Source organism: Triturus cristatus, chromosome 10 (genome assembly GCF_964204655.1).
Source record: "Triturus cristatus chromosome 10, aTriCri1.1, whole genome shotgun sequence".
Lineage (NCBI taxonomy): Eukaryota > Metazoa > Chordata > Amphibia > Caudata > Salamandridae > Triturus > Triturus cristatus.
In genome coordinates, this window is record NC_140593.1 from 293,307,491 (window position 1) to 293,334,977 (window position 27,487).

The following is a 27,487-nucleotide window of genomic DNA, read 5'->3' on the forward strand; positions in this document are numbered from 1 at the left end:
CTCCGCTCCTACCCTGAAAGTCTCAGGGTGATTCGTCAAGCGGGGGCCGAGAAAAAGGGGGGGTCCCAAAACACGTTTTCCCCATGGATTTTTCCATAGGGACTTTAGTCGCAGCTACAGCCCGAACGGCTGAACAGAATTACGTGAAATTTGGCAGAGAGGTAGCCATAAGGTCCATGAAGTGCCTTTTGCAGGTTTGGTGTAAATCTGTTCAGTATTTCCAGAGAAAATAGCATTTAAATCAATATATATATCTGTACCTTGCCGTGCGCGAGCGCAATTCTGATTGGTTGTTAGATCTTAGTTAACATTCGAATCGGTCGAAACCAGGAAGTGTTGGCCGCCATTTTGTCTCTCGCACTCTGAGGGGGTGAAAAACAAATGTGGAGAACGTGAAAAGGGGGCAGGGTGGACAGTTCCTGACCCCCTAGCCATGGTCTGGGGGTCCCAGAAGGACCCCCAAGGACCAAAAAACAATTTATTTATTTTTTCGATTTTTCGAAAAATCACCGAGTGCGCGCACCCTGCGTGCACCACCCAAACGGAAAAAATTCTACGAAGTTCGCGCAGCGTGCGAGCACTCTGCGATTTATCGGAAAAAAAAAAATGTATTTGGCCCTTGGGGGCGAAGCGCTCCGTGCGCGCATGGCATGAACTTTGTAAAGTGGCCGGGCGGTGCGCGCAGCGCACCGTGTGCCCACCGCGCGCGCACAGTGCGAGAAGCGCTCCGTGCGCGCACGGCACGAACTGCGTAAAGTGGGCGCACGGTGCGCACAGCGCACCACGTGCCCACCGCGCGTGCACGGTGCGCGTGCGCACGTGCGGAGTACAAATTCACTGAAAAAACCATAGGTTTCACACAAGTTATAGTTAGGAATTAGCATTTAAAAAACCTTGCAAATTCACTTAAAAAACCATTGGTTTCACACATGTTATAGTTAGCTGGGCCTTTCCCTCGTAAAAAAAAAACCAATGAAATTCCCCCGTTATAGTTAGTGCACACAACTATAACTCACGCGACCGCAATCCTCTGCTGATGACGTCAGATATTACATCACTGATGACATATGTGTCTTTCTGAAAAAAAATGTAATATATGTATAGCTAAAGATGAATGGAAGAAGACATGGGTAAATAAGTGTCTAAATACAGTGATGTAATATCTGACGTCATCAGCAGAGGATTGCGGTCACGTGAGTTACAGTTGCCTGCACTAACTATAACGGGGGAATTTCATTGTTTTTTTACGAGGGAAATGCCCAGCTAACTATAACATGTGTGAAACCTATGGTTTTTTAAGTGAATATATATATATATATAGAAATTCACTGAAAAAACCTAGGTTTCAGGGGTGTTATAGTTAGCTGGACTTTTCACTTGTACAAAACCATTGAAATTCCCCCGTTATAGTTAGTTCAGCTAACTATAACTCGCGCGCCCGCAATGCACTGCTGATGACGTCACATATTACATCACTCATGACATGGTCAGTGACATCACTCATGACATCACTGATGACATCTCAAATGACATCACTGATGACATCATCCAGTGAATGTGTGTTTTTCTGAAAATTAAATATGTTTTATATATGTATCTCAAGGTCGATGGAAGAATAAATGGGTATATAAGTGTCTAAATGGATGATTTGTTTTTGAAAAATTGATTGTGTAACTGACTGATTAAGTGTATCATAGTGAATACATGGCTTAGTGAGTAATGTTTAAATATGTAAATATCTGTATTAGTCTCTCACTTTGTGTATAAGTGGCTGCATGGGTTGGTGAGTAGCTACATGGGTGTCTATATATGTTATTAGTTGGTTTTTTGAGTATCAGTCTGAGTGTCTGCATGGTTCGGTGGGGGGTATTACGTAGTGCATAGGTGCATGAATGAGTGACTCACTGTTTGTATGTGTTGAAGACAGCATGTGTGCAGGACTGTATGGGTGGATGAGTGTGTGTATGGGTGTGTTAGTGAGTGAATGACTGTCTCAATAGTGTCTATATGAGTAACTACATATGTTTTAAACTAGTATATGTGACTATTGGTGTATATAAGTGAGTATATGTGAGAGTGAGAGATTGAAAGAGTTCCTGTATGAATAAGTATGTGTTTCTATAAGTGATTGTTTAAAGACTAGTATGTGTAAGTTTCCGTAGAAGTAAGTGTGGTGGTGTGTGTATAACGTATATGCAAGTAAATGTATGTTTGGTTCTTTATTAGCATGAGTGACTATGTGTGTGAGTAACTCTATGCATGAGTGGCATTGTGTAAACAGGATGTATAGGTGTATGAGTACATTGATGAGTGAGATACATGTATGATTGGGTAACTGGTATTGGTGTCCATTGTTTTGAGTAAGTTTAGTCTCATTTATTGAATGTGTGTATCAAAGGTTATATTAGGGTGAGAGGAGGTCTGCCACTCTATCACAAGGATGATGTCATCAGTGATGTCATTTGAGATGTCATCAGTGATGTCATGAGTGATGTCACTGACCATGTCATGAGTGATGTAATATGTGACGTCATCAGCAGTGCATTGCGGGCGCGCGAGTTATAGTTAGCTGAACTAACTATAACGGGGGAATTTCAATGGTTTTGTACAAGTGAAAAGTCCAGCTAACTATAACACCCCTGAAACCTATGGTTTTTTCAGTGAATTTCTGAGGTTTTTTAAATGCTAATTCCTAACTATAACGTGCCTGAAACCTATGTTTTTTTCTGTGAATATATATATATAATATATACATATATACATATACAGCCACTCATACACACACCCCCAGTCTGATACAGTCACAGTGCAACTGAGATGGCATGTAACAGAAACATTTTCACTCATTAGTACAAAAATATTAGTAACTTAACGTATGCAGTAGCTTTGTATATATCTGTAACTTTCAGAAACGTTTGCGAAACACTCGCTATTTGATTTGAATTGTTATTTATAAAGCGCTGCGAATGCCGTGGCATCTTGGTGCGAACTGTGATACATGGGTAATTGGGGCACCTGACTTTGGGTGTTTTAGTTATTGGCAAATAGCCAAGTTTTTAATTCTTTCCTAAACCTCATCTGATTTGATTGGCAGCGCAGAGTAGATGGCATCTGCTTCCAAAGTTTTGCTGCACAAAAGGACAGTGTGCGGCCCCCCCATCTTACCGTGCGTATTTTTGGAACACAAACAAGGCCCTCCATAGAGGATCTAAGAGTTCTTACTGGAAGATACCTAGTAAAAAGTTTCCGCACCTCCCCAGAAATGCCTCCATGGAGGGCCTTATGCACTAAGCAGAGAGCTTTAAATTGGCTCTTTGATGTACAGGGAGCCAATGTAGTGCTCTAATGGCCTCTGAGGTGGGGCGACCCTTGGGAATATTCATGAGTAGTCTAGCCGCCGCATTTGCAGTGATTGTAGCTTCCTCTCCTATGCTTTATCAATTCCCATAAGAGAGCGTTGCAGTAATCCAATTTAGATAAAAACAGTGCAAGTACAACTGTCTTTTGAAGTTCAGGTGCAATGAACGGGAATATTTTCCTCAATGTTTTTAGGAGGAAAAAGCAGGAGGAAGTTAGTTGGTTGACATGGGCGGATAGATTAAGCTGTTCATCTAGGGTCACCCCTAAATTTTTTAGTTTAGTAACAGGGGTAGGACAAACTCCCGCCTCTGTGGGTCACCAGTTGGTGTTCCATAACGGTGGTCCTTTACCGAATTCTAGGACCGCGGTTTTATCCGTATTTATTTTAAAAAAAATTTGAGCTCATCCAGCACATGATATCTTTCAAACATGCATGAAAAAAGCCAATGGCTACAGTATCTGAAGATTTGGCAAATGAGATGGTAATCTGTGAGTCATCGGCGTACATTATCAGTGAGAACCAATGTTTCCTGACTAAGTTGGCCAATGAGGACACATATATGTTGAAGAGGGTTGGTGACAAAGCAGATCCTTGCGGAACACCACATGGGGAGTTGGAAAGTTCCACACTGTGTATTCTCCCAATGTATATTTTGTTCTCTGGTTTCTAAGAAGGAGGAGAGGAGATTTAGTGCAGTTTCCACCACTCCTATCTCTCTCAGCCGCTGCACCAACACCTTATGCTTTACGGTGTCAAACGCCGCCGAGAGATCTAATAAGACCAAAATTGCTCTGCCACCTCCGACCACTATCCTCCGAATCCCCTCTGTGGCCAGCACCAACGCTGTTTCTGTTGAATGACAAGGCCTAAAGCCATGTTGTGTGCGGTCTAACAGAAGGTTATCTTCTAGGTAGTGAATTAACTCCTTGTTTATAGCTCTTTCCAGAATTTTTGCTGGTAGCGATAATCGGGAGATTTGCCGATAGTTTTTTGGTTCTAGTGGGTCCAAGGCTGGCTTTTTAAGAATTGGCCTTATGAAGGCCTTTTTCCATGCATCGGGATATTTACCCGTTTCAAGGACTTGGTTTAAGAGAGGGGTAAGCTGTCTACTGATGACCTTGGGGACCAAATGAAGAACTGCTGGGGCATGGATCATTTGGTGAACCGGATTTGATGGATATCAGGAGGTCATGGACCTCCTCCACAGTAAGTGTCCTAAAGCGTGCAAGTCTGCCTCTTGCTGCCCATATGTTTATATTTAAAGGGTTACTATCTGGCATAATATTGGCCAAATAGATCCCTTGTACTTTGTTTTGAAACCAATTGGCCATCACATTGCAGAAGGCTTGGTCAGGTGTGAACTTGGCCGTGTGTTGAGGTGTAGCAAGTGTGTAATGTGTAATGATGTAATCAGTGGTGTCATTTAAGATGTCACCAATTATGTCATCAGTGAGGTCACTGACCATGTCATGAGTGATGTAATATGTGATGATGATATATATATATATATATATATATATATCTCTATATATCGCACAGCGCCGCTCCTTGCACTTCCCATCCTCTGGGAAAAACGGATGTTGAGACCACAACTTCGTGCTGCAATTTTAATTTTATTCAGCCACCTTGTCCATCATGACGCGTTTCGTCCTCTCGGCCTTGTTCACATAACGCGCTAAGGAGTTACCATGCTGTTTTTAAAGTGACAGTGTAACCACACGTGATGCCGTACTTTCATAGACATAAACAACATATTTTGAGTGCAATTTCGCATTGTCAATGTGCAACATACTGCCATAAAAAAGAATTTAACTTATTTAAAAATTGATTTAAATAATAAAATTAAAATAATTTGATCGAATAATTTAGATAAAATACCAATTTCATTATGCTAAAAATCTTTCTTAAAAAGCAATTATATTTCGTATATACAACATATTAAGCAGACCTCGCAACTATTGGCCTCAATTAACTGTATACATACATATTGTGTGCAAAAACGGCATATAACTCCTCAACTAGCATTACATCCTAATTTTGGGATTAATATCCTTTCAAGCTTTTCACTGGTTGTGTTATTATTTCTTTGCCTTTCATTGCTCAGTTGGTCCTCTTATTTTTATCAAACCGTCAACTTAAGAATGTTTGACTAACCATCCCTCATTGTTTTCACTCAAATAGACCTGCATATTGACTCTATTGTATTATACATTGTTTTACAAATTTCTTTAACATTTTTTGTTAAAGATGTGAACATTGATACTAATTTCTGCTTACACCAAGTATTTGCATTTCTCTATCTGTTGAACGTCCTAAAATAAAGTGCAAGTGCTAAAAATAAATAAATAGTGCTACCAATAAATTATAATATTTATAAAAAACGTGTGCTGTTAAAATGTTTCCTTTACTGTGTCCATGACCTAATGTCATGGCGGCGAAAAAAGCTTGAAAAATATTTTCTATATATTAGTTATCATATATATATATATATTTGGGGGACCGAAACGCGTCAATAAAACAAAATTGCACCAAGCAAGAGGCGTCCGTTCATGCTTTCGGATTCGTGTTGCATCAGAATCCAATTGAAAAAAGGTTTCGTGGAATATACATATATATATATATATATATATATATATATATATATATATATAATCTACTGGCGGTCGCCAGTAGATAGTTATAGTTAGGATCGTGTTTCCATAGGAAATCTCCAAATTCTAGTTTGAATAACTTTGGCGCCGGTTGACGAATCCTCGCGAAATTTTCAAAACAAATGGGGCGCTCCACTCAGCTCCTACCCTGAAAGTCTCGGGGTGATTCGTCAAGTGGGGGCCGAGAAAAAAGGGGGGTCTCAAAACGGGAAGTGCCTTTTGCAGGTCTGGTGTCAATCTGTTCAGTATTTCCTGAGAAAATAACGTTTAAAAGCATATAAATATCTATACGTGCGCGCACTGTGCGCGCACGTGCGCGCACGGTGCCGTGCGCGAGCGAAATTCTGATTGGTTGTTAGATGTCGGTAAACATTGGAATCGGTCGAAATCAGGAAGTGTCGGCCGCCATTTTGTCTCTCGCACTGAAAAGGAAAGGGGGAAAAAAGGTGGAAAACATGAAAAGGGGGCAGGGAAGAGAGTTCCTGACCCCCTAGCATTTGTCAGGGGGTCACAGACGGACCCCCAAGGGGAAAAAAAGCATTTTTTATTTTTTTCGAAAAAAATAGCGGGGTGCGCGCACGGTGCACGCACGGTGAAAAACCTTGAAAAAAAATAAATTTATAAATACATAACTTAGCATTTAAAAAAACGTACAAATTCACTTAAAAAACCATAGGTTTCACACACGTTATAGTTTGGAATTAGCATTTAAAAAACCTTGCAAATTCACTTAAAAAACCATAGGTTTTACACAGGTTATAGTTAGGTGGATATTTCACTCGTAAAAAACCAATGAAATTCCCCCGTTATAGTTAGTTCAGATAACTATAACTCGCGCAACCACCACTCTATCACAAGGATGATGTCATCAGTGATGTCATGAGTGATGCCACTGACCATGTCATGAGTGATGTAATATGTGACGTCAGGAGCAGTGGATTGCGGGCGTGCGAGTTATAGTTATCTGAACTAACTATAACGGGGGAATTTCATTGGTTTTTTACGAGTGAAATATCCACCTAACTATAACCTGTGTGAAACCTATGGTTTTTTAAGTGAATATATATATCTATATATTTTATATCATACTGCCCACTTTGATTTATTTATAAGCAAGTATGAAAGTCTTCACTGGAGTTATGTCCATTTGGAGTCTTTTTATCTAACTCTAATATATATTTAGTCTCCAAGAGACGGAGTTTAGCCTCTCGGTTACCTCCTCGTCTGGACATTGGAATACAGTAAATTCAAAAGTATGTTAATAAGTCCAATTTGTTATCATGTTTCTCTTTAAAATGTCGTGCCACCGGGTATGTTGGGTCACTGTTGGTAATTGCCCTCATGTCCTGCAGTATACGTTTTTGGGCCTGTAGTTTAGTACTGTCCACATACTGCAGTCCACAAGGGCAACCCAACACGTACACCACATGTCATGAATTTAGATATCTTGATGCAATGCTGTGAAAATGGTGTATGGTGTATTGTACACCTCAGCATTTCTCCATATGGAATACTACGTATCAAATGCTGATGATGACTAGTGGCATGTAGAAGACTATTGTCCGCTGTTGGTTTACGATATAGGCGGGTTTCAATTCTCTGTTTTCTATGTATACTTCCAAATCAAGGAAGTATACTGAGCAGTCGCTTATAGTAGCTGTAAATGGAGACTTGGCTCATTTTGATTAATATTTTGGACAAACTCTTCTGCTGTTTCTTTTGTTCCAAGCCATATCACAAACAAGTCATCTATATAGCGTAGCCATAATCTTATATGGTTGTCTACAATTTGTTTGAGCTGTTTATTCAGAACTAACTCCTCCCACCATCCCATATGGAGGCAGGAGTAGCTAGGGGATAAACATACCCCTATAGCTACACCTCTAGTTTGTTGTAGGATTTGGTTCTGAAAGAGAAAATATTATTGTTCAGACAGTACATAATCATTGTTATTAGCATTTTGTTATGTTGGGCAAATCATATTGGTCTTGAATTCAGGTAGTGCTCCACTGCCCGTACTCCATCTTTATGATATATGCTTATGTATAGTGTAGTAAAGTACTTGTCAGCTATACTACACTGTACTGCTCTGTTAGAATGTTGCATGACATCATAGAATGCCTGAGTGCCTCTCTGGGTGAGATTGTCAGTTGGTCAACTCAGGCTGAGCTGTTGGGAGCTTGCTCCTGGTGGGCCTATCTTTGTATCATCTTTCTCCTCCTGTTATCCTGACCACCTATGCTGGAACCAAGCTACTAAATAAAGAAGTAACCTACATGTACAGATGGACTCTGTATCTTCATTTACAACAATTTTGGCGACGATCTGAAGAACTGACACGTGCATTAAGGAGTTAAGACTACTGAGGAACCAAGGAACTATAGCAGGAGGAACTAAAGACTTTAATAATTTTCAAGACGTCAATTGAAATTCAGATGTTACGCCCTGGCCAGCCCCACCAGTGTCCTGTACCACCTGGACAGCCTGCAACCTGGGCGTTGTTTACTAAAGTTCACTAAAGACCCTGCTGTCATCTGAAAGACTTCAGCTACTCTCTATGAGGCACAACAGGCACAGCACTGAACCACCGATTTATCCAGAGCTACAATTGGCTTCCAACAGGGCCTCGCAGTGTGCTCAAACAGTGTATTCTTCAAAGACTGGTCATTCTACAACCCTCGTAAGATATCCAAGTTACACGGCGCTTCTACCACAAGAGCGGAGCATCTTCACTCCTCCACCTCCACATCGGTCTCCACTGTTTCCATTTTCTGGCTTTCCGGTCTCATCACAAGGGATGTTGATGAACACCGGCACAAAGGAACTCAGCTCTCTGCCTACCTTGGTCTCGAGCTCCCCTGATATGCACGTTTTAGCCAGCGGACGTTTGTGGATGTGAGGTGCGAGGCTAAGCCAAACTCGAGGAGTCAATATCTAGCCCAAAGTCTTTCGCCCTACTCACCGTGGTTCCAGGATCTGCTTCCTGTAGTGACCGGCGTTGGAGTGACAGTTGCTGCGGGAGGAGCTGCGTTGCTGTCGGTGTCTTTCTCCCCTCTGATGACATCATAGAATCTTCTTAACGGAACTCTTCGGGGTGAGAATCCTCCGGCACTGCGACACGGTGAGAACTCTGCGGGTGTGTCTTACGCCGAGCGTTTCGTATACGCTCCTACGTGTGCACGTCATTTACGTGGTGGCCATCTTTGTTTATGCTGTTCCTAAGACGACGTCTTGTTCTCCGCCTTTCACCACATCCAGGACTTTGCATTACGGTTGTGGGATTACTGGAGTTCGCGAACTGCGTACATTTTGTTGTGAATCTTGGTGCTTGTGGTCAGCATGCACACAGCGATTCACACGCTTTGGGGTTCTCACGTTGATTCAAGGGGGTAGAGCCACGGAGCTCAGAAGACCTGAGGTGAGAAGTGTTTGTCAAGCCTAGCGATGTCTTTATTTCCTGAGGTGTTCGGTCTTGCTGCTGTCCACTATGCTCTTCACAAAGTCCAGTTGCCTGTCAAAGCAAGAGCAAGGAACATTTTTGGAGTTATGGTGGTTGTGCGGACAGCTGGACAGACAATGCATGGACCCGCAGCTGTTATAGTCTATCCTGGCGCTCCTGTTTTTGGGCACTGCGCAGACAATAGTGTGAAATATGCATTGGTGGGTGGAGGTTTTAATGGCACTCAGTTTCTCTTTTAGGTTAACGCAGCATGTACTCTTTCTGTGGGGAGGTTGTGGGTGTGTCTACTCCTTTAGTTGCCGTACATAGAGTGTACCCATTTTTGGGGGGGGAGGTTGTGGGTGTAGTCAATGCCTTTAATTTATTAGTTTTCATACATAGAGTGTACCCATTTCTTTGGAGAGGTTGTGGGGGTAGTCAATGCCTTTAATTTCGTAGTCTCTGTACATAGAGTGTACCCATTTTTTTGGGAAGGTTGTGGGGGTAGGCAATGCCTCTAGTCTAGTTTTCAGTTTTACAAGGTTGTTACCATGTGGTGTACCCTACTTAGGGGTGGTTGTGTTACATTCCAGAGTTTTTACACTGTGGTGTACTCTATTTAGGGGAAGGTGTTGTCGTTTTCCAGGGTGTCTACCCTGTGGTGTACCCTATCTAGGGAAAGTCGTGTGGTTTTGTAAAGTGTTTAACTCGTAGTGTACCCATCTCTTTGGGGAGGTTGTGGGGCTAATCAACGCCTCTATTTTTGTTTTCAGTTTTCTTGGGTGCGTGTACCCTATGGTGTACCCTATCTAGGGGAGGTTGTTTTGTTTTCATGGGTTAGTACCCTGTCGTGTTCCTTGGTGAAGTTTTTGGTTGGTTCCTAATGTTATCTTGGGTCTTCTTTTCATGTGGACACCATGCTCCAGTCGAAGTCTACCTGCGTGGAATTCGTGGCCAAGGGTTTCACGCTTGTACAACTTTGAGTGGGAAGTTTTTTCGTTAGTGTTTAGACCTCTTTAGGTGTCAGCATGCCTTCTACCAAGGGACCTCGTGTTTCTTTACAGAGTGTTTCCACTCTGGAGTATATTTGTTGTTGTGGTGGCACTCTTCTTGTTCTCTAGAGTGTATCTAGCCACAATTGTATCTCTTTGTTGGGGATGTTGTTTTCTCCCAAGGGTCTGTGTTTTACACCCACTTTTGTTTAACAGGGTGTCTACCCTGTGGTGTACCCGAGTATGGGGAGGTTGTGTGGGTGACCGCCCTTCTTTGTTGCAGTGTTTTTATCTAAGCTGCTGTGTTTTCCCTAAGGGAGGGGGATGGGGCGTGTAGTAATGTTGTTTGCGATTTTAATGTTTAATATCTTAACACATTTCTGTTCATGCCAGTGGAATTCATGATACCTCATGTAATACACCTGTGGATACGTGCACCTCATTGTTGCACCTTCTTGCTAAAGATTTATTGGGGTATCTTATTTGTCTTTACTTTTACTTCTGTTGTTCCCTAAGGAAAGAGGATGTGTAGTAAAGTACTTGTCAGCTATTCTCCACTGTACTGCTCTGTTAGAATGTTGCATGACATCATAGAAAGCCTGAGTGCCTCTCTGGGTGAGATTGTCAGTTGGTCAACTCAGGCTGAGCTGTTGGGAGCTTGCTCCTAGTGGGGCTATCTTTGTATCATCTTTCTCCTCCTGTTATCCTGACCACCTATGCTGGAACCAAGCTACTAAATAAAGAAGTAACCTACATGTACAGATGGACTCTGTATCTTCATTTACAACATATAGCGATGTTACATCTAAACACATTAGTAAATCCTCTGATTGCCAAACATAATCGTTAATATGTCTTAAAAAGTCACTGGTGTCCTGTACAAACAATGGTAAGTTCTTGACATGATCCTGTAAAAAGAAGTCTATATATTTTGATTAATTTTCCAATAGGCTGCCCTTAGCCTATATTATTGGCCGACCTGGAGGTGTTGTAGTGTTTTTATGTAGCTTTGGTATAAAATATATAACGGGCATCACAGGATGTTCATTTAAAAAAAAATTGAACTCATCTATGCTGAGTAAGCCCGCACTTCGCCAACCATTCAACTTATATATATATATTTGGCACCAGGGTACCCAGCCTAGTGGGAGGCCACGGGGGATGGGGTCCCTAGAACCAAAACCTGCTTGGGAGGAGGGCCGTTCTGCCACCCTCCTTTTTTCTTTACAAAAAAAAAAGGGGGATGGCCTGAGGGGATGGTGTCCCTGGGGCTGAAAATGGCCCATGGGGGGCACTTGGCCCCCTCTGTTTCAATGGAATAAAATATTAAATGGGACAGGCCTCAGGGGGATGGGGTCTCTGGGGCCCAATGCAGTCCAGGGAAGGTTGGGGGGCACATGGTTCCCCTCCCTAAAAATCAAAGAAAAAAAAGCCAGCAACTCACCAGAGGCCCGCACCCTTTCTCCATCACTATGCAAACACACCTCTTGGCGTGCTGCTTGTTGGGGGATGAAATCCCCATTGCTGCTGAGAGACCTTAGGGGCTAATAAGACCTCCTGTTACCTCTCGTAAGCCCCACACAGTGGGATTGCTGAGAGGTCCTCAAAGGCCAAGCCCCCCTTTTTCCACCACTCAGTAAACACACCTCTTGGTACAATGCTGGTGGGGGGATGATGTCACCTTGCCTCCTGAGGGCCTCAGGAATGAAGTGGAATTCAGCCCCCAAGCGGCAGTATGCCAGGAGGCACATTTGCAGAGTAGTGGGAAAAGGGGGCATGGCCTCTGATTACCTCTCAGCAATCCAGGTGTGTGGATCTTACTGGAGGTAACCTGAAGCCTAGTTGGCCCTCGAGGACCCTCAAGAGACTCAAGAGCCAAGGGGACTTCATCCTCCAACTAGTAGTGTGCCAGGAGGCGTGTTTGCAGAGTGGTGTAGAAAGGGGGCTTGCCCACCAAAACCTCTCAGCAAAACCTTAGAAATCCTCTACAAAATCCAAAGGTTACAAGTATGTTATTGTTAGGAAATAGAATTAAAATAACCTTAGAAATTCTGAGAAACCAAAGGTTCCAGGGACATTATAGATAGGCTGGAATTTCACTAGTACAAAATCAGTGAAATTCATTAGTTATAGTTAGCTGAGCTAATTATAACTTGTGCCCCAACAATGCACTGCTTATGACCTCACATATTATATCACTCATGACATGGTCAGTGACATCAGTACCAGTATTCTACTGTCACACATTAATTATGTATATTTATTGTTAACACACAAACCTACACTCAAGGTTAAGACTCACTTAAGGTATTTGACTCAGAGACAATTACCTAATATAAGAGAATTGGAGTTTATGTCCCCATTGCTAATACATCTGAATCCTTCTCAGTTGTCCTAAACATGTTGTGGCAGTAGTGACTCTGAGAGTGTGGTCACTTAAGACTTTTGTTTATACAGAGTTATTTGTTGCCGTCCAAAGTTCTTCCTGGCTTGTAAACACAGAGCAGTGGTTGTCTCCCCATAGTTACAAGTTACACTGCCTGAAGATCATGCAGAAACTCTTAGATGTTCTTAAGTAGTATCTGCAGCATAGATAGTGTAAATTCTTTCCAAAGTGCACAGACCCCTTACATGGCTATGCTCCCATGCATTTTAATCATTTTTGTGGGAGATTGCAGTTGGAAAGTGAGGTGTTGCACACCAAATTCACCTCTGTGCACAAAATAGTTTTGTCAATCAGGTGTCTAAGACTATTAATTTTATCTACTACTATATGTGAAGTGTTTTGTACCTCATAGGGGGTTCACATGTTTAGGTTTTTTTCCATAATCTTCCCTAATATAATCCATGTGTAATTTTTGCGCTCTGTATTTCTTCCAGAAGAGATTTTCAAGAACAATGTTTCACATGTGGTTGAATGGTAACTTCAGGATTTTACAGTTTTATGCCTTGCATTTATAACCAACAATTTGCTAATGGTAAGGGGAAACAAATTTGGAATTGTTTATCCACATCATTGATGAAGAAACAGCAAAGCACCTCTATAATTCAAATAGGCATAAAGGGGGGGGGAAGCATCAGTATTATGAAAGCGCGTATTTTCCCATAGACCAATGTAACTCTCGCACTGTAAATGTGGGAAATAATACTGTAAGCCTTACTGATTCATTTTGTCTTTACAAAATATTATTCCATAAATCACATCTATTTCTGAGAATGTGAAAGCTGAATAGTGTATGTTTGGATACATTAAATATATATGGTGAAACAGGTGCTCCGGAGTAGTTGAAGTTTTATATTCAGAGGTGAATGTGGCTCAAATATCTATTTTAATGCTTCTTTATTTGGGTAATCCTTTCATCTCCACTTCCCTTTCACCACCAAATATTTTTTCCTCTCCATCAGCCCCTATCCTTTATCATCCTTTATTCATATTTTATGAGTAGGTTACAGACGTTCTCTCATTTGTAAGCCTTCAAATTGTCAATATTTATTGTATACTTTTTTAGATGATATATTCTTAATTTCTTTTCTTTACACAGAGATTAAAAGAATTAAAGCAAAGGGAATTTGCTCGAAATGTTGCTTCAAAGTCATGGAAAGATGAAAGGAAACAGGAAAAAGCACTCAAGCGCCTCCACCAGCTTGCAGAGCTCCGGAAACAGTCAGAATGGTAAATATGTCATAGATAATCCAGTGCAGTGCTGCCACTTTTACCTATCTCTGTCAGGGCTATACTGTTGCATGATAAGGGTATTATCTAATGAAGGTCTGTTTCTGGGACTCAAATAACATATCCTTCCCCACAATGTTGTTCTGACATCGAAATGTTTTGCTATTTCTTCGGTTGAGTTTGGAAGTCTATACATACCTCCCTGCCACACAAAAAAATTAAAATATTGAGGAGAATCTAGTTGGATGTCAATGGTATAACAATAATGATAACAGTAATAATAAAAACAATCATAATGTTGGTTCTTGTTCTCATTATTATTATTATTATTATGGTCTCGCCACTTGTCTGGGTAGGCCTAGTGCATGCAACAGGAAACGTCCGAAAATCAAACATGGGTACATCACATTTTTCCACTCAAAACGAACCCGATTTTTGCACTGACTAAAAAAACCACAGTTTGATGGAAAGTTCTGGAATCTGCAGACAGCCGCAAACTTTCTTCCACCTAGCATTCCCCTCTCCAACTCTTTAGATGAAAACAGTACCTCACTTGTGTTGGTAGGCCTAGTGGCCGTGTCAGGAATCTGCCCTAAATGCAACATGGATACATCACATTTGTCCACTCAAAACCGACCCTTTTATTGCAAAGTGGGTAGCTGTGGTTTTTTGGCCTTAGCTAAGCAGGCACCTAGGAACTTCTAGCAAACCTGTACATGTTTTCAGGGGAATCCAGGATGAGGGTTACTAGGTTATTTTGCACAGAATCCTTTGGGAACCTGAAGTACTGGGTATTTTAGACCCAGCGGTGCAGGGGCACACACCCTATGACTTCTGGGTTCACCCTGTTCCAGACCTACAGAAACACAGAGTCTTCTGGGTGAAGTCAAAGATTCATTTATTGGCTGCAGACCAATTACAGGTATCCTAGAAGTACAACAGCGTGTATGTTCTCAGGAGACTGCTGAAAATCATAGGAATGGACTTCATCTTAAATACCCTTTTTCTTGCCTCAAGCATACATTCCTAGGTTTATGATATGGCCATTACAAGTATACATTACAAACGAAAAAGCAGAGTCATGATGACCATCCCACATTCCAGTTCGGCCAGCCCACAATGATTTACACAGTAAGGTTCAGATCCCACATCGGATGTCAATAGACCCCCCAATAAACATGAGCATCTCCTGTTTTGGGAAACAAGTCATAAAGCAGGAACAAGCAGGTGTGAAAGAGATTAGCCGGAGGATTGTGTAGAATGAAAGGGTTTTATGATGGGTCAAGCCCTGATGCTAATCACAGGTGGACGGAGGAAGGGGAGCTCGTGAGACCGGTTTGACCTGGGGCAGCAGAGCCAGCTGCCCAGGTCACAGAGAAGTCAGAGGAGAAGCCCATGTACTGTGAGGCCCGTATTTACTCCATTATAGCCTATGTGAGGGCAATGACAAGATGGCCACTGCTTCCAAAATGGAACCCGCGTAGTGAAGCAGAATAACGTGTACACAGTGCATTCATAGCTAGAACGATATATAAAGCACTCGTACATGCCGCATTTACCATTTGCGGTTTGCTAATACCAAGATAGACAGGGGTAGGGCCCTGTTCCCTACGCGGTAACAAAGATTAAAGTACGACAGACCCTCCTTTTGCCCTTACATAGGCAATCACTATACTCCTCTTAATCCGAGTCTAGTTCAATGTTCACGAAGTCATGGAGATGTTGCTGTAGCATCATCCTATTACTTAGCTCGTCCCTCGATACAGGTTTCCTTATACATAAGGTAGCACAGAGACCACATATCGCAGGAGCACACTGTATGCACAGACAGAACAGGAAAAGAATGGCTAAGATCATTCCAATGACCATCAGAACTTTCCAACCCCAGGCGGATATCACTTCCCAGAACCACCCCACCAGTGACCAATCTCCTTTATCCACGTGTATGGATTCAGATATTTTATGGAGTTTGGAGATGGCTTGATACACTGTTGGAGCATTATCTGGTATGAAAATGCAGCAACTGGATTGGATGACCTTGCATACCCCACCGCGGTCTGCAAGAATAACGTCTAGAACCATGCGGTTCTGTAAAGTCATAAGGCGATCCGCTTGGAGCTCAGCTGTTAGATTACCAAGGGCACCAGCCGTTACATTGACAGTGGATTCAACCACACGAGTCAGCTGTCTCAGGTTCCTACTATTGACCATAGGTCCCCAAAACGGCAGGAAACCCAAGAAGAAGTCTCCCGCTTCCTGACCCGCAGTGTCTTCCTTACTAATCACACCTCTCACAACTCTGGTCTTGTGATAATCAGAGGCAGCAGTAAATGTTGGCGGTAGCAAGTTCGCAATATAACATGTGCCCGAGAAATCAGGCGGCAACCATGTATATGCTCGGTCATTACAGATGAAATATGTGCCCTTGGCAGCCAAAAATGCAGGGGAAAACTGTGACGGGAAGGTGTACGTTTCAGTACAGTCACTTCTTCCCAGTTGAGCTCTAGGATTCTGACCATTACCCTGTAAGCAGAACCGACCCATGTGGGGTACGACCCAGATTGGAGATGAGATCTTTCGCTGTCTTTCACCCAGACTAATACTATACCCCGTCGCGTTCCATCCTACATAAGGTCTCAACTCTTCTTTGGGAATGGATGAGTATGCATCAATATCTCTACTCATATCGGCAACTCCTTTTATCAAAGCCTTATTATTGGTGATAGGTCTGATGGAACGCGGTTGGCGAGGGGAGTACGTATCTAGAGCATAGAGAAACATGGTTTGGAATGCCCATGACGATCCATTGTAACTATACGGCAGCACCAGGTAGGGAATACCCTTGTTAATGGTATGTGGCATTAACCCACACACCCAGCAATTGGTCGTATTCATTACTAGTTGGTGCTGGTGCAAGAGCTGGATAAACGAGTTATTTACGAACTCCGATCGTCTGGTCTGTTCGTGTTCAGGCAAAGGGTGAAAGGAGTGCGAGGAGGCGGTAGAAAGAGGTATAGGCTGTTCAGTGGGTGTAATGGGCTTTTGAGCGGAGAAAAACACAAATCCTACGATGAACATCATTATGCTACACAGTGTAAAAAGGCACAAAAATACAAAACATTTACTTTTTACAATTCTACACATCCTTGCGTTAAAGTTCATTTCCTCAATCGGTCTCTCCATCTTAAAAAACTCCATCCTCTACTCGGGCCGCTCGCGGCGGATGAGTGTCTTCTGCTAAGGGGCACGCCTGTCAGTCCAGGGAAATGCCCTAGACCAACCAGAACCGTTGACCTAACGTCTTCGGCCTGTACCCCAAAGTCTTAGCACCGCGACCCTGCGGCAGAACCCGGATGGTGGTTCGAAAAACAAAAATCAAGAAAGTCCTTCAGATGGGAGAGCAAAAATGTCAAAAAGGAAATAGTAAGGAAATCTTTATTTGTCCATGGGCTTTGGTCTCAAATTATAGCGGAGACGGCCAGGTGCTGTTTGGTCTTGAAACAAAAGTTCAGACTCAGTGGTGTCCAGTCGATTTGATGGTGGCACAGCTTCCTGCAGAATATTGTCACTCTCTTGGTCTGAAACTGTGCCTCTTATGCGTGCGTCACTGAATGGTACAAAACGAGGTACAGTGTCTGCCTCAAAGTCGGCGATACCCTCCTTGACCCACTGGTCATATGGCAGAGGCAAGGGGACTACTTTGCAGTGGGTACCATGGATCCAGTGTTTCTTCCCTTTTACTCGTACCGCTGATCTTGTCGACAGGAGCACAAGGTGAGGGCCGATCCAGCGAGGCTCGTCGTTGCTCTTGCGCTGGAAATTTCGGATCAGGACCCACGAGCCAGGGTTGATAGGGTGTCCAGGAGGTTCAGAAGCTTGGGGAAGAGTATCATGTACCTGTTGGTGCAAAACACGCAGTTTAACAGTCAAATCATACAGGTAATCGAGTAGTACTGGATGCTCAATCTCACTAAACTTCGTAGGCCTCGGTACACCCCATACGTTGGCCGGACGGCCAAAAACGACCTCGTAAGGGCTAAGTCCCACTCGTGAGTGTATGGTCATTCTGGTGGACAGGAGTGCTAAAGGCAGAGCGTCAGGCCATTTAAGACCGGTGCTCGCCTGAATTTTGGCCAGCTTGAGCTTTAAGGCTCCATTGTAGCGTTCTACTAGTCCAGCTGATTGGGGGTGATTTGCAGCATGGAACTTCTGCTTTATCCCTAGCCCTTCACATACATTCTTCATCACTTTACCCACAAACTCACTTCCATTATCACACCACACCATTCTTGGCATTCCAAATCTAGGGAAAAATTCCTATACAAGGGCTTTGGCTGTGGATAGGGCAGTGTTATCTTTCAGAGGATAAGCCTCTATCCATTTTGAGAAAGCACAAACAACCACCAGTACATATTTCAGGTTGTTGCATCTTTCCATGTGAATAAAGTCCAGCTGCAAAACTTTGAATGGACATGATGGGGGTGCAAAGTGACCAGCTGGAGTTGGGGTTCCCCTACCAGGGTTGTACTTCAAGCATACCATGCAATTCTTGACCACATTCTCTGCACACTTGGGAATCCCAGCATTCTGCCATACTGGAGCCAACAACTTGCATATACCTTTCGTACTGATATGTGCCATTCCATGTGCCATAGTAACCACTGGAAGCACATATGCATCAGGCAATAACCATCGCTTATGTTCTGTCAGATCAATCCAACAACCATTCTCATCCAACTTACCCATACTTTCTCTCCACTTGCTTAACTCTTTCTCTGTGGCTTCAGCCTGAAGCGACTTCACACTCTCTATTGTGTTCTCACACATTCCCACATCATTAACCCATCTTGCGGGGCCTGCAACATACATTCTAGTCTTCACATTCTGTGCTGTTTCTTTCGCGGTCTCATCAGCAAACGCATTCCCACGTCCAACATCATCTGTGACTTTCCTGTGCGCACTGCATTTCATGATCGCAACTTGCAACGGTAGGGTCAGTGACTCAAGGAGATCATTCACCAACTTGCCATTCTGAATTTTAGCTCCATGCGACGTCAGGAACCCACGCTCCTTCCACAGTCGCCCAAAATTATGAGCCACGCCAAAGGCGTACTGGCTATCTGTGTATATATTTACTCTCATTCCTTCAGACAACACGCATGCTCTTGTGAGGGCGATTAATTAATTAATTAATAATTCTGCTGCTTGGGCCGAATTATGTGGCACTCGTGCAGTTTCCACGACCGTGTGTAAAGTCGTGATAGCATATGCAGCAGTCGTGTCACCATTAGGGAGCTTGAAACACGAACCATCCACCCATAAAGTGCCATCACACTCAGTCAGGGGAGTATCTTTTAGATCTACTCTCCCTTTCGTCTCTTCTTCTGTTCTGAACAGACAGTCATGTTGCTCAATCTCGTCTGAGTCTGCTGGGACTGGCAACAATGTAGGTGGATTCAGCGTATTGCATCTCTTTATGTGTATGTGATTTGCTAACAGTGTGAGCTCATAACCTGATAATCGCGCACTAGTCAAGTGTTGTGTCTTGGTTCTATTTAATAATGTGTCTACAGCGTGTGGAACCATAACAATCAATGTGTTGTCCATTACCAAACCAGCAGATTGTCGGATAAACATTGCTGCAGCAGCTGTCGCTCTCAGACAGCTTGGCAATGCCCTCGCTACAGGGTCCAAGGTTGATGAAAAATATGCGCATGGGCGCGGTCTGTCGCCAAAAGGCTGTGTTAACACTGACAACGCACATCCATCTTTCTCGTGAACATACAATGTAAAAGGTTTGCTGTAGTCAGGAGTGCCCAACACAGGTGCTGAACATAATGCATTGCGCAATTCCACAAAACTTTTCTGGCACTCTTCAGACCATGGGATAGGATTCGGTGTATCTTTGCATGTTAAGGCTACCAAAGGTTTTGCCAGCAAGGAAAAACTTGGTATCCAATGCCTACAGTATGAAGTGATGCCCAAGAAAGCACGTACTTCTCTCTGTGTTCTTGGCACACTCAACTGTGCAATGGCTTGAATTCTTTCTGGGGTCAGTTTCCTTCCCTCCTTCGATAAGAGATGACCTAAGTAGGTCACTTCTTGTCGACAATATTGCAGCTTGGAGAGAGACACTTTATGATGGAAAGCAGATAAATGGCGCAACAATGACAATGTGGCTTCTTTACAAATCTTTTCAGTATCCGCGGCAATTAGTAAATCATCCACGTACTGAATCAGGATAGCGCCACTAGGTAAAACAAGTGCATCAAGCTGTGCTTTCAAAGCTTGACTGTATATGGATGGACTCTCACAGTAGCCCTGGGGAGCGCGTTTGAAGCGGAAGCTTCGGCCTCCCAGACTAAAGCCAAAAATGTCTCTGCTCTCTTCTGCAATTGGGATGCTAAAGAAAGCATTCTTTAAATCGATCACTGAAAACCATGCAGCAGAGGCTGGAATCATTGTTAACAAGGCAGTTATATCAGGGACAACCGGAAACTGTGGCACAACAATCTTATTAACCTCTCTAAGATCAATCACAAATCTGTAAACAGGTGGCTGTGAAGGGTCCGTTCGTTTTAAGACAGGTAAAATCGGACTATTGCAAACGTTGCCTCTTGTCTCTTCAATCACACCCTTATTAATCAAGTCGCTGACAATGCTTTCTGGCCTTCATTAGAGATTTTGTACTGGGGAATACGCGGCAGTCTGACATTAGCCTTTAAAGTCACCACGTATGGTGGTATCTCCAAGAGGCCCACATCATTGGGACCAGTAGCCCAAAGGGCATCCGGAAGGGATGATAATTCAGGTGGCATTGCATTTTTAGACAAATACATTGGGGAAATCACTTTCCTACCTAATGTAAGTTGTACTCCTGAAGGAGAACAATACAGTGTAGCGTACAATCTTTTCAACAAATCTAATCCCAGCAAATTCTCACCACAACCTGTTGTTAGGATCAGGGGTGCTTTCAGCTCGCAAGGTCCAACAGAAAGTGACATGGGACTAGAAATCGGGTTCCTAACTGGGGCGCCAGAAAAACCTACTGAAACATTTATATCGCCAGACAAAGGTGCGCTAGGGAGTTTTGAATGCATGATTGAACTCTTTGCAACACCAGTGTCTAGCAGAAAAGGCTCTGTTACATTTGCTGTAGTTACCTCAACATACGGTCCACTCTGATCCACTGGCACTGAAACAACTCCCTCTCTCTGTCTATGGCTGTCCTAGTAATCATTACTTTCTGCATCACCGTCCTCTGCATAATAATCATTATTATAATACTGGGCCGTATTACTAGTCGCGTTAGCTTGCTGTTCAAAGCTATTGATGGTATTTTGAGGCGGCAGAGGACGCGCGTTCTGGGGAGCATTTCCACGCCCTCTGCCTCTAGGAGCTTGCTGACCACCCCTACCTCTTGCGCCATATGCATTACCGTTCCGCTGCATTAATTTAGGGCAACTATATTTATAATGACCTTCCTCTTTGCAGTATGAACATTGGTTGGGACCTACAGGGACACGTGGTTGATAATACCCGTTCATTTGCTGATTGTTCTGAAACTGTTGGGGTTGGTGATAGACACCTTGGGGTTGCCTATAATTATTCTGACCTCCACGTGGCGGATAGGCCTGCTGTAAAAGGACCTTTGTCTTTAATTCCTTCGTTTTCTTTTCTGTTCTATCTTTCTCGTCTTTATCTCTATTTTCATAATACTGTGCAGTAGCCAGTATTTGCGCTGAAGAAGAAACAGCCCAAGAACTTTCTGAATCTTTTAACTTTTTACACAGGTCAGGGAGTAGATTCTGCACAAACTTATCCACAAACAACCGTTGGCCACCCTCAGTACTCATATCTTGCCCACTGTGATCAATAAACGTTTCTTCAAACCTAGTAAAGAAGTCTGACACTGTCTCATCTTTCTTCTGCTTACATGCAGATAGCTTGTCCCAATTTACGCGCATCGCAGGCATTATTATTAGCTTTACCCCGGAGATAAGACTAGCTTTCTCCAACGGCATGACTGCGATCGCCAGCTGGATGGCCCGGAACTTTCTCCAGTGTAATGTGGGAAAGTCTGAGGTCATGCTATTCGGAGGGGCTAAAATCCTGTGGACCCCTGACTGGTGGCCCTCCAGTCTGGGTCAGGCCCCACTCCCTAAACAGGTGGTGAAAAACCTGGGGGTCCGTCTTGATCATGATCTCACCTTTGCTCATCATGCCAGCACCACGGCAGGTTCCTGCTTTCACATTATTAGCCTCCTTCGGAAGGTGTTCCCCCTTCTACCAGACCATTCTAGAAAGACCTTGGTCCAGGCCCTTGTTTTGAGCCGCCTGGACTATTGCAATGGCCTATTCTTAGCAGCCAACGAAGGAGTGCTAAACAGACTTCAGGTGGTTCAAAACACTGCGGCCCGCCTGGTAACCAGTGCCCCCCCTAGAACCCCTTCCTTGCCCCTCCTCAAGGCCCTCCATTGGCTTCCCATCCGGAAAAGGGTGGAATTCAAGATTTGCTGTGTGGTGCATAAGGGTCTTCACAACCTCGGTCCACCTCACCTTGCGGAGAAATTTGTATACCACCGCCCTTCCCGCATTCTTAGGTCCAGCAATCAGCTGTTACTTCAGGTTCCTAGACACAACAAGACCAGACAGGGGGGTCGCTCCCTTTCCACCAGGGGCCCTCGTCTGTGGAACAGTCTTCCTCTTTCTCTCAGAGACTGCCCTAGCCACCTGGCCTTTAGGAAACTCCTTAAAACCACTCTGTTCTAGTTGGAGCGCTGCCCTGACTGTTCCTTCACAGCACCGCGCGGAGATACACCTTCGGGTGTGATGCCGGCGCGTTACAAACCCATAAATAAATAAATAAATAAATAAATTGTCTTCATATACGTGATGATTCTACCAGGCAGTTCAGCTACTAAAGGTTCTGGTTTCGCGCCACCAGTTTGTCTAGCATCAGCAGCAATAATGTTAGCCCATGTATCCCCTAGTTCTGCATCGTGATCTACATTACGAATTGACCCCCATAGAGGCTGTGGAACAACATTACCAAACAACATGTCTATGTCGGCCAGATTCATAACGCATGACCCTGCCGTCTGTGACAGCTCTTTATAATAACCTGCTGGGTTTTTACGGGGATCAGGTAAGGACTGCTTAAGTGCTAACACCTCTGAGCGCTTCCATGGAACATGCACCCAAACACGCTGGAAATGCGCTGGCACAGCAGCGATACCGGCAGCTGCTGCAACTGCTTCCTTCCATACCGGGGGAACTTGTCTCATGGGGTATTGTCGCGCTTTTACCTTTTTCCCCACAAGGACATCTTGTTCAAACAATGACTGTTGACAATCATCATTCCTGAAGGACAATACAACCGCAACTGCTTTATCTACCTCGCGGTCCACAATTATACCAGTTCCAAAATCAAACCTCACTCTACACAATTCCTGCGGGCTCGGATTTTTACCACTATCCTCCAATTCTTCACAGAGAATTTCGCACATTTTCTCAAACACATATCTCTGTTTTGGGGCATCCCACTGATGGAAAACGTTGACCACTGATTCCACATCATACAATGAAGGGAAAACAATCCATCTACGCGCCATGCTGTCTATTACCTTTTTCTCATCAGGGTTAGGCAATTGGCTACGCAATTGCTTACGCTGTAAACCAGGAGTCGCACCAGATGACTCAAAGAGAGGCGACATTAACGTAGTAACCACATTAGCTAAGCGCTGTCGCGCTGAAGGAGAAGCTGAGGCGAAAACAGGGGGAAAAACAGAGGGAAGAAAAGAGGATGTAGAAACAGGTACTGGAGTGGTGCAAGGAAAAGTGTCAGAAGAGGCAGCTGCTGTATTAGGCAAAGTCGCAGGAAGTGCGGGGGCAGTTGGAAGCACAACTGGCGGCCCTTGAGAGGGCTGCGCTACATGGATAAGAGCCGGCTGCAAAGCAGCTGGCGGTTGCGGCAAGGCTTGCAGTATATTCACTGGAGGTGGCATATTCACAAGCTGGGGAGGTGCCGTGGCATTTTGAGCATACGGGGGTGGCGAACTCAACAAATGTGACATCAGGGGATCTTTATCCTTTTCTTCTAACTCATTCTGCTTAGAATGTGGTAAAGCTGGGTAACATTTGTCAATCCCTAACTTGCGCTGCCTGTGCAATTGCTCACTCATCTGCTCCTCCTCATTGTCTTTAAATTGTACAGCTGCTTGCATGTCCAGAACCAGGCATCTTCGCTCACTAGTCTAGATCCAAACTTCAAAGGATTATCGATTACGATATTCTCGTGAATACACGAGTCCTCTGGCTTTGGCGTTTGCAAACTCCAAATTACCAATTCAAACGATCCCGAAGGATACCAAAACAAATGGGAGACGCTCCACTTATACTTAACTGATTATTGCTGATCGATGGCGTCACCAGAAGACTCTCTCAATTGTTTCGCTCTCTCAAACTCGTCAAGGGTCCAAAACAGGTCGATTAATCAGGGCAGCAGTCCTTCGTAGCCGTCGGGACGCGGAGAACCTCGCAGAAAAGACTTTCGGACCACGTCGACATGCAGGGGTCGATGAAGTGGCGGCCTTCCTCCGGAATTTCCACACGAAGCTCCTCACGAACCTCTGGCTTGGACTGGTACCGCTGAAATCGTCCCGAGTTGGGCGCCAAATTGAAGTACTGGGTATTTTAGACCCAGCGGTGCAGGGGCACACACCCTATGACTTCTGGGTTCACCCTGTTCCAGACCTACAGAAACACAGAGTCTTCTGGGTGAAGTCAAAGATTCATTTATTGGCTGCAGACCAATTACAGGTATCCTAGAAGTACAACAGCGTGTATGTTCTCAGGAGACTGCTGAAAATCATAGGAATGGACTTCATCTTAAATACCCTTTTTCTTGCCTCAAGCATACATTCCTAGGTTTATGATATGGCCATTACAAGTATACATTACAAACGAAAAAGCAGAGTCATGATGACCATCCCACATTCCAGTTCGGCCAGCCCACAATGATTTACACAGTAAGGTTCAGATCCCACATCGGATGTCAATAGACCCCCCAATAAACATGAGCATCTCCTGTTTTGGGAAACAAGTCATAAAGCAGGAACAAGCAGGTGTGAAAGAGATTAGCCGGAGGATTGTGTAGAATGAAAGGGTTTTATGATGGGTCAAGCCCTGATGCTAATCACAGGTGGACGGAGGAAGGGGAGCACGTGAGACCGGTTTGACCTGGGGCAGCAGAGCCAGCTGCCCAGGTCACAGAGAAGTCAGAGGAGAAGCCCATGTACTGTGAGGCCCGTATTTACTCCATTATAGCCTATGTGAGGGCAATGACAAGATGGCCACTGCTTCCAAAATGGAACCCGCGTAGTGAAGCAGAATAACGTGTACACAGTGCATTCATAGCTAGAACGATATATAAAGCACTCGTACATGCCGCATTTACCATTTGCGGTTTGCTAATACCAAGATAGACAGGGGTAGGGCCCTGTTCCCTACGCGGTAACAAAGATTAAAGTACGACAAACCTCAAACTTTGAATTAGAAAACCACATTTTCCTCATAATTCTTTAATGGAAAGTTCTGGAATCTGGAGGAAGTCAGAAATCTCTTCCCACCCAGCATTCCCCTAAGTCTTCCAATAAAAATGCTACCTCAGTTATGTGGGTAGGCCTAGTGCCCACGACAGGCAATGGCTGAAAACGCAAAATGGATAAATCACATTTTTCTACATAAATCTGACCAGTTTTTTGCAAATGGGTGTATGTGGATTTCCGGCCCTAGCTCAGCTGACATTCAGGGAAACCTATCAAGCCTGCACACTTTTTTGAACTAGACAACTTGGGGAGTCCAGGGTGGTGTGCTGTGTGGAATCCATGAGGTTTTTATACCCACAATGCCATGCAAACCTCAAACTTTGTCTGAAAAACAAGCCTTTTCATTACATTTCTGTGATGGAAACTTCAGGAATCCACAGACTTCCTACCCCCACAGCATCACCCCACTTGTGTTGATAAAAGTGCTGCCCCACTGGTGTAACTGGACTTAGTGCCCTAACAGGAATGGGGCTCTCTGCTCCCCCAGATGGGCAGATCGTGGGCAATTGCCACAATCCACATTCTTGAGACATAGCCTGTTGCCCTCTTTATTTTGGCATGAAGGCATGGCCGTGCCCATGGTGGAAAGACCACAGCTCGATATTCCCTAGCTTCAAGTGGGTTTTCTGCCTACCCTGGAAGGGCTGATTGGGGGTAATTGTCCCATACAGCTCACAGGGGGGACAGAAAGACTAATTCTCTTGTTGGAGTGGGGGCATTGCTGTGCCCATGTTGGGCCACCCCTAAAGTTAGAAGACAAAACTTTCCCTGAAGTCTAGTGGGCTTTCTGCCCTCACCAGGGGCATACCCGGTGTAATTATCCCATGTGCCCTCAGGAGAGTCTGAAAGAGTGTTGCCTCATTTACTTTGGATGGGGGCATAGCAATGCCCATACTGGGCAGCCTCCACCCCTATATTTATGAAACAAACTTTACCTGGGTTCTAGTGGGATTTTTGCCCACAGTGGTTCGCACATCAGGGAAAATTAACCCAATCTGCCCCACAAGGGGACAGAAAGACTATTGCCTGTTTTAGCTGGGAGTGAAGGCATGGCCATGCCCATGCCCATGCCGGGCAGCCCCCACCCTAATATATATTTTTTTAAAGTTCTCTAGCTTCTAGTGGTCCGCCTGCCCCCTCTAAGGGGACAGATCGGAGACATTTACCTGGAGTGGATGCATAGTCCTGACCAGGCTGGGCAGTCCCCAACCCTATAATTAAATCAAAACATTCCCTTGCTTGTAGTGTGCCCTCCTCAGGATGCAGATCAGGGTAATTACTCCCATGTGCCTCCCAGGGGTAAGAAAGAAAATCTTTCTTGTTGGGTGTGGCATGGCTATTCCCATGGTGGGTAGCACCCACCCTCATATTTAAAGAAAAAACATTCACTTTGGTCTCTGTGGTATTTCTGTTCCCCAGAGGGTAGATTGGGGGTAATATTGATATATATATATATTTTTAAACAGGTGTTTAGTGGGCTTTCTGCTCTCCCGGAGGTAAGGTTTGTGGTTATTACCCCCATCAGCCCCCAAGGGAGCTAAAAGACTATCTCTTTAATTGAGGTGGGGCATAACTATACCCATGGTGGGCAGCCCCTGGTGTCTATGGGCTTTCTGCACCCAAGGGGGCAGATTGGTGGTAATCACCTCTTCTGCCCCCAAAGGGGGTGGCAGAAAGATTGTCATTATAATTTTTTGGGGAGGAAGGCATGGCCATAACGGGCAGCCCCCACCCCCTTCAATTATTCTAAAAACATCTTTTT

The 27,487-nt window shown here is 44.1% G+C and overlaps 1 protein-coding gene across 1 annotated transcript in view; it reads left to right on the forward strand.

Moving 5' to 3' along the window:
• ZNF804B (zinc finger protein 804B) overlaps nt 1–27,487 on the forward strand; it is a 1,022,517-nt gene that overhangs the window by 945,963 nt on the left and 49,067 nt on the right. The window contains exon 4 of the mRNA XM_085631205.1: nt 13,986–14,116. Within this exon, the coding sequence (XP_085487331.1) occupies nt 13,986–14,116 (131 nt within the window). The remainder of the gene's footprint in view (nt 1–13,985; nt 14,117–27,487) is intronic.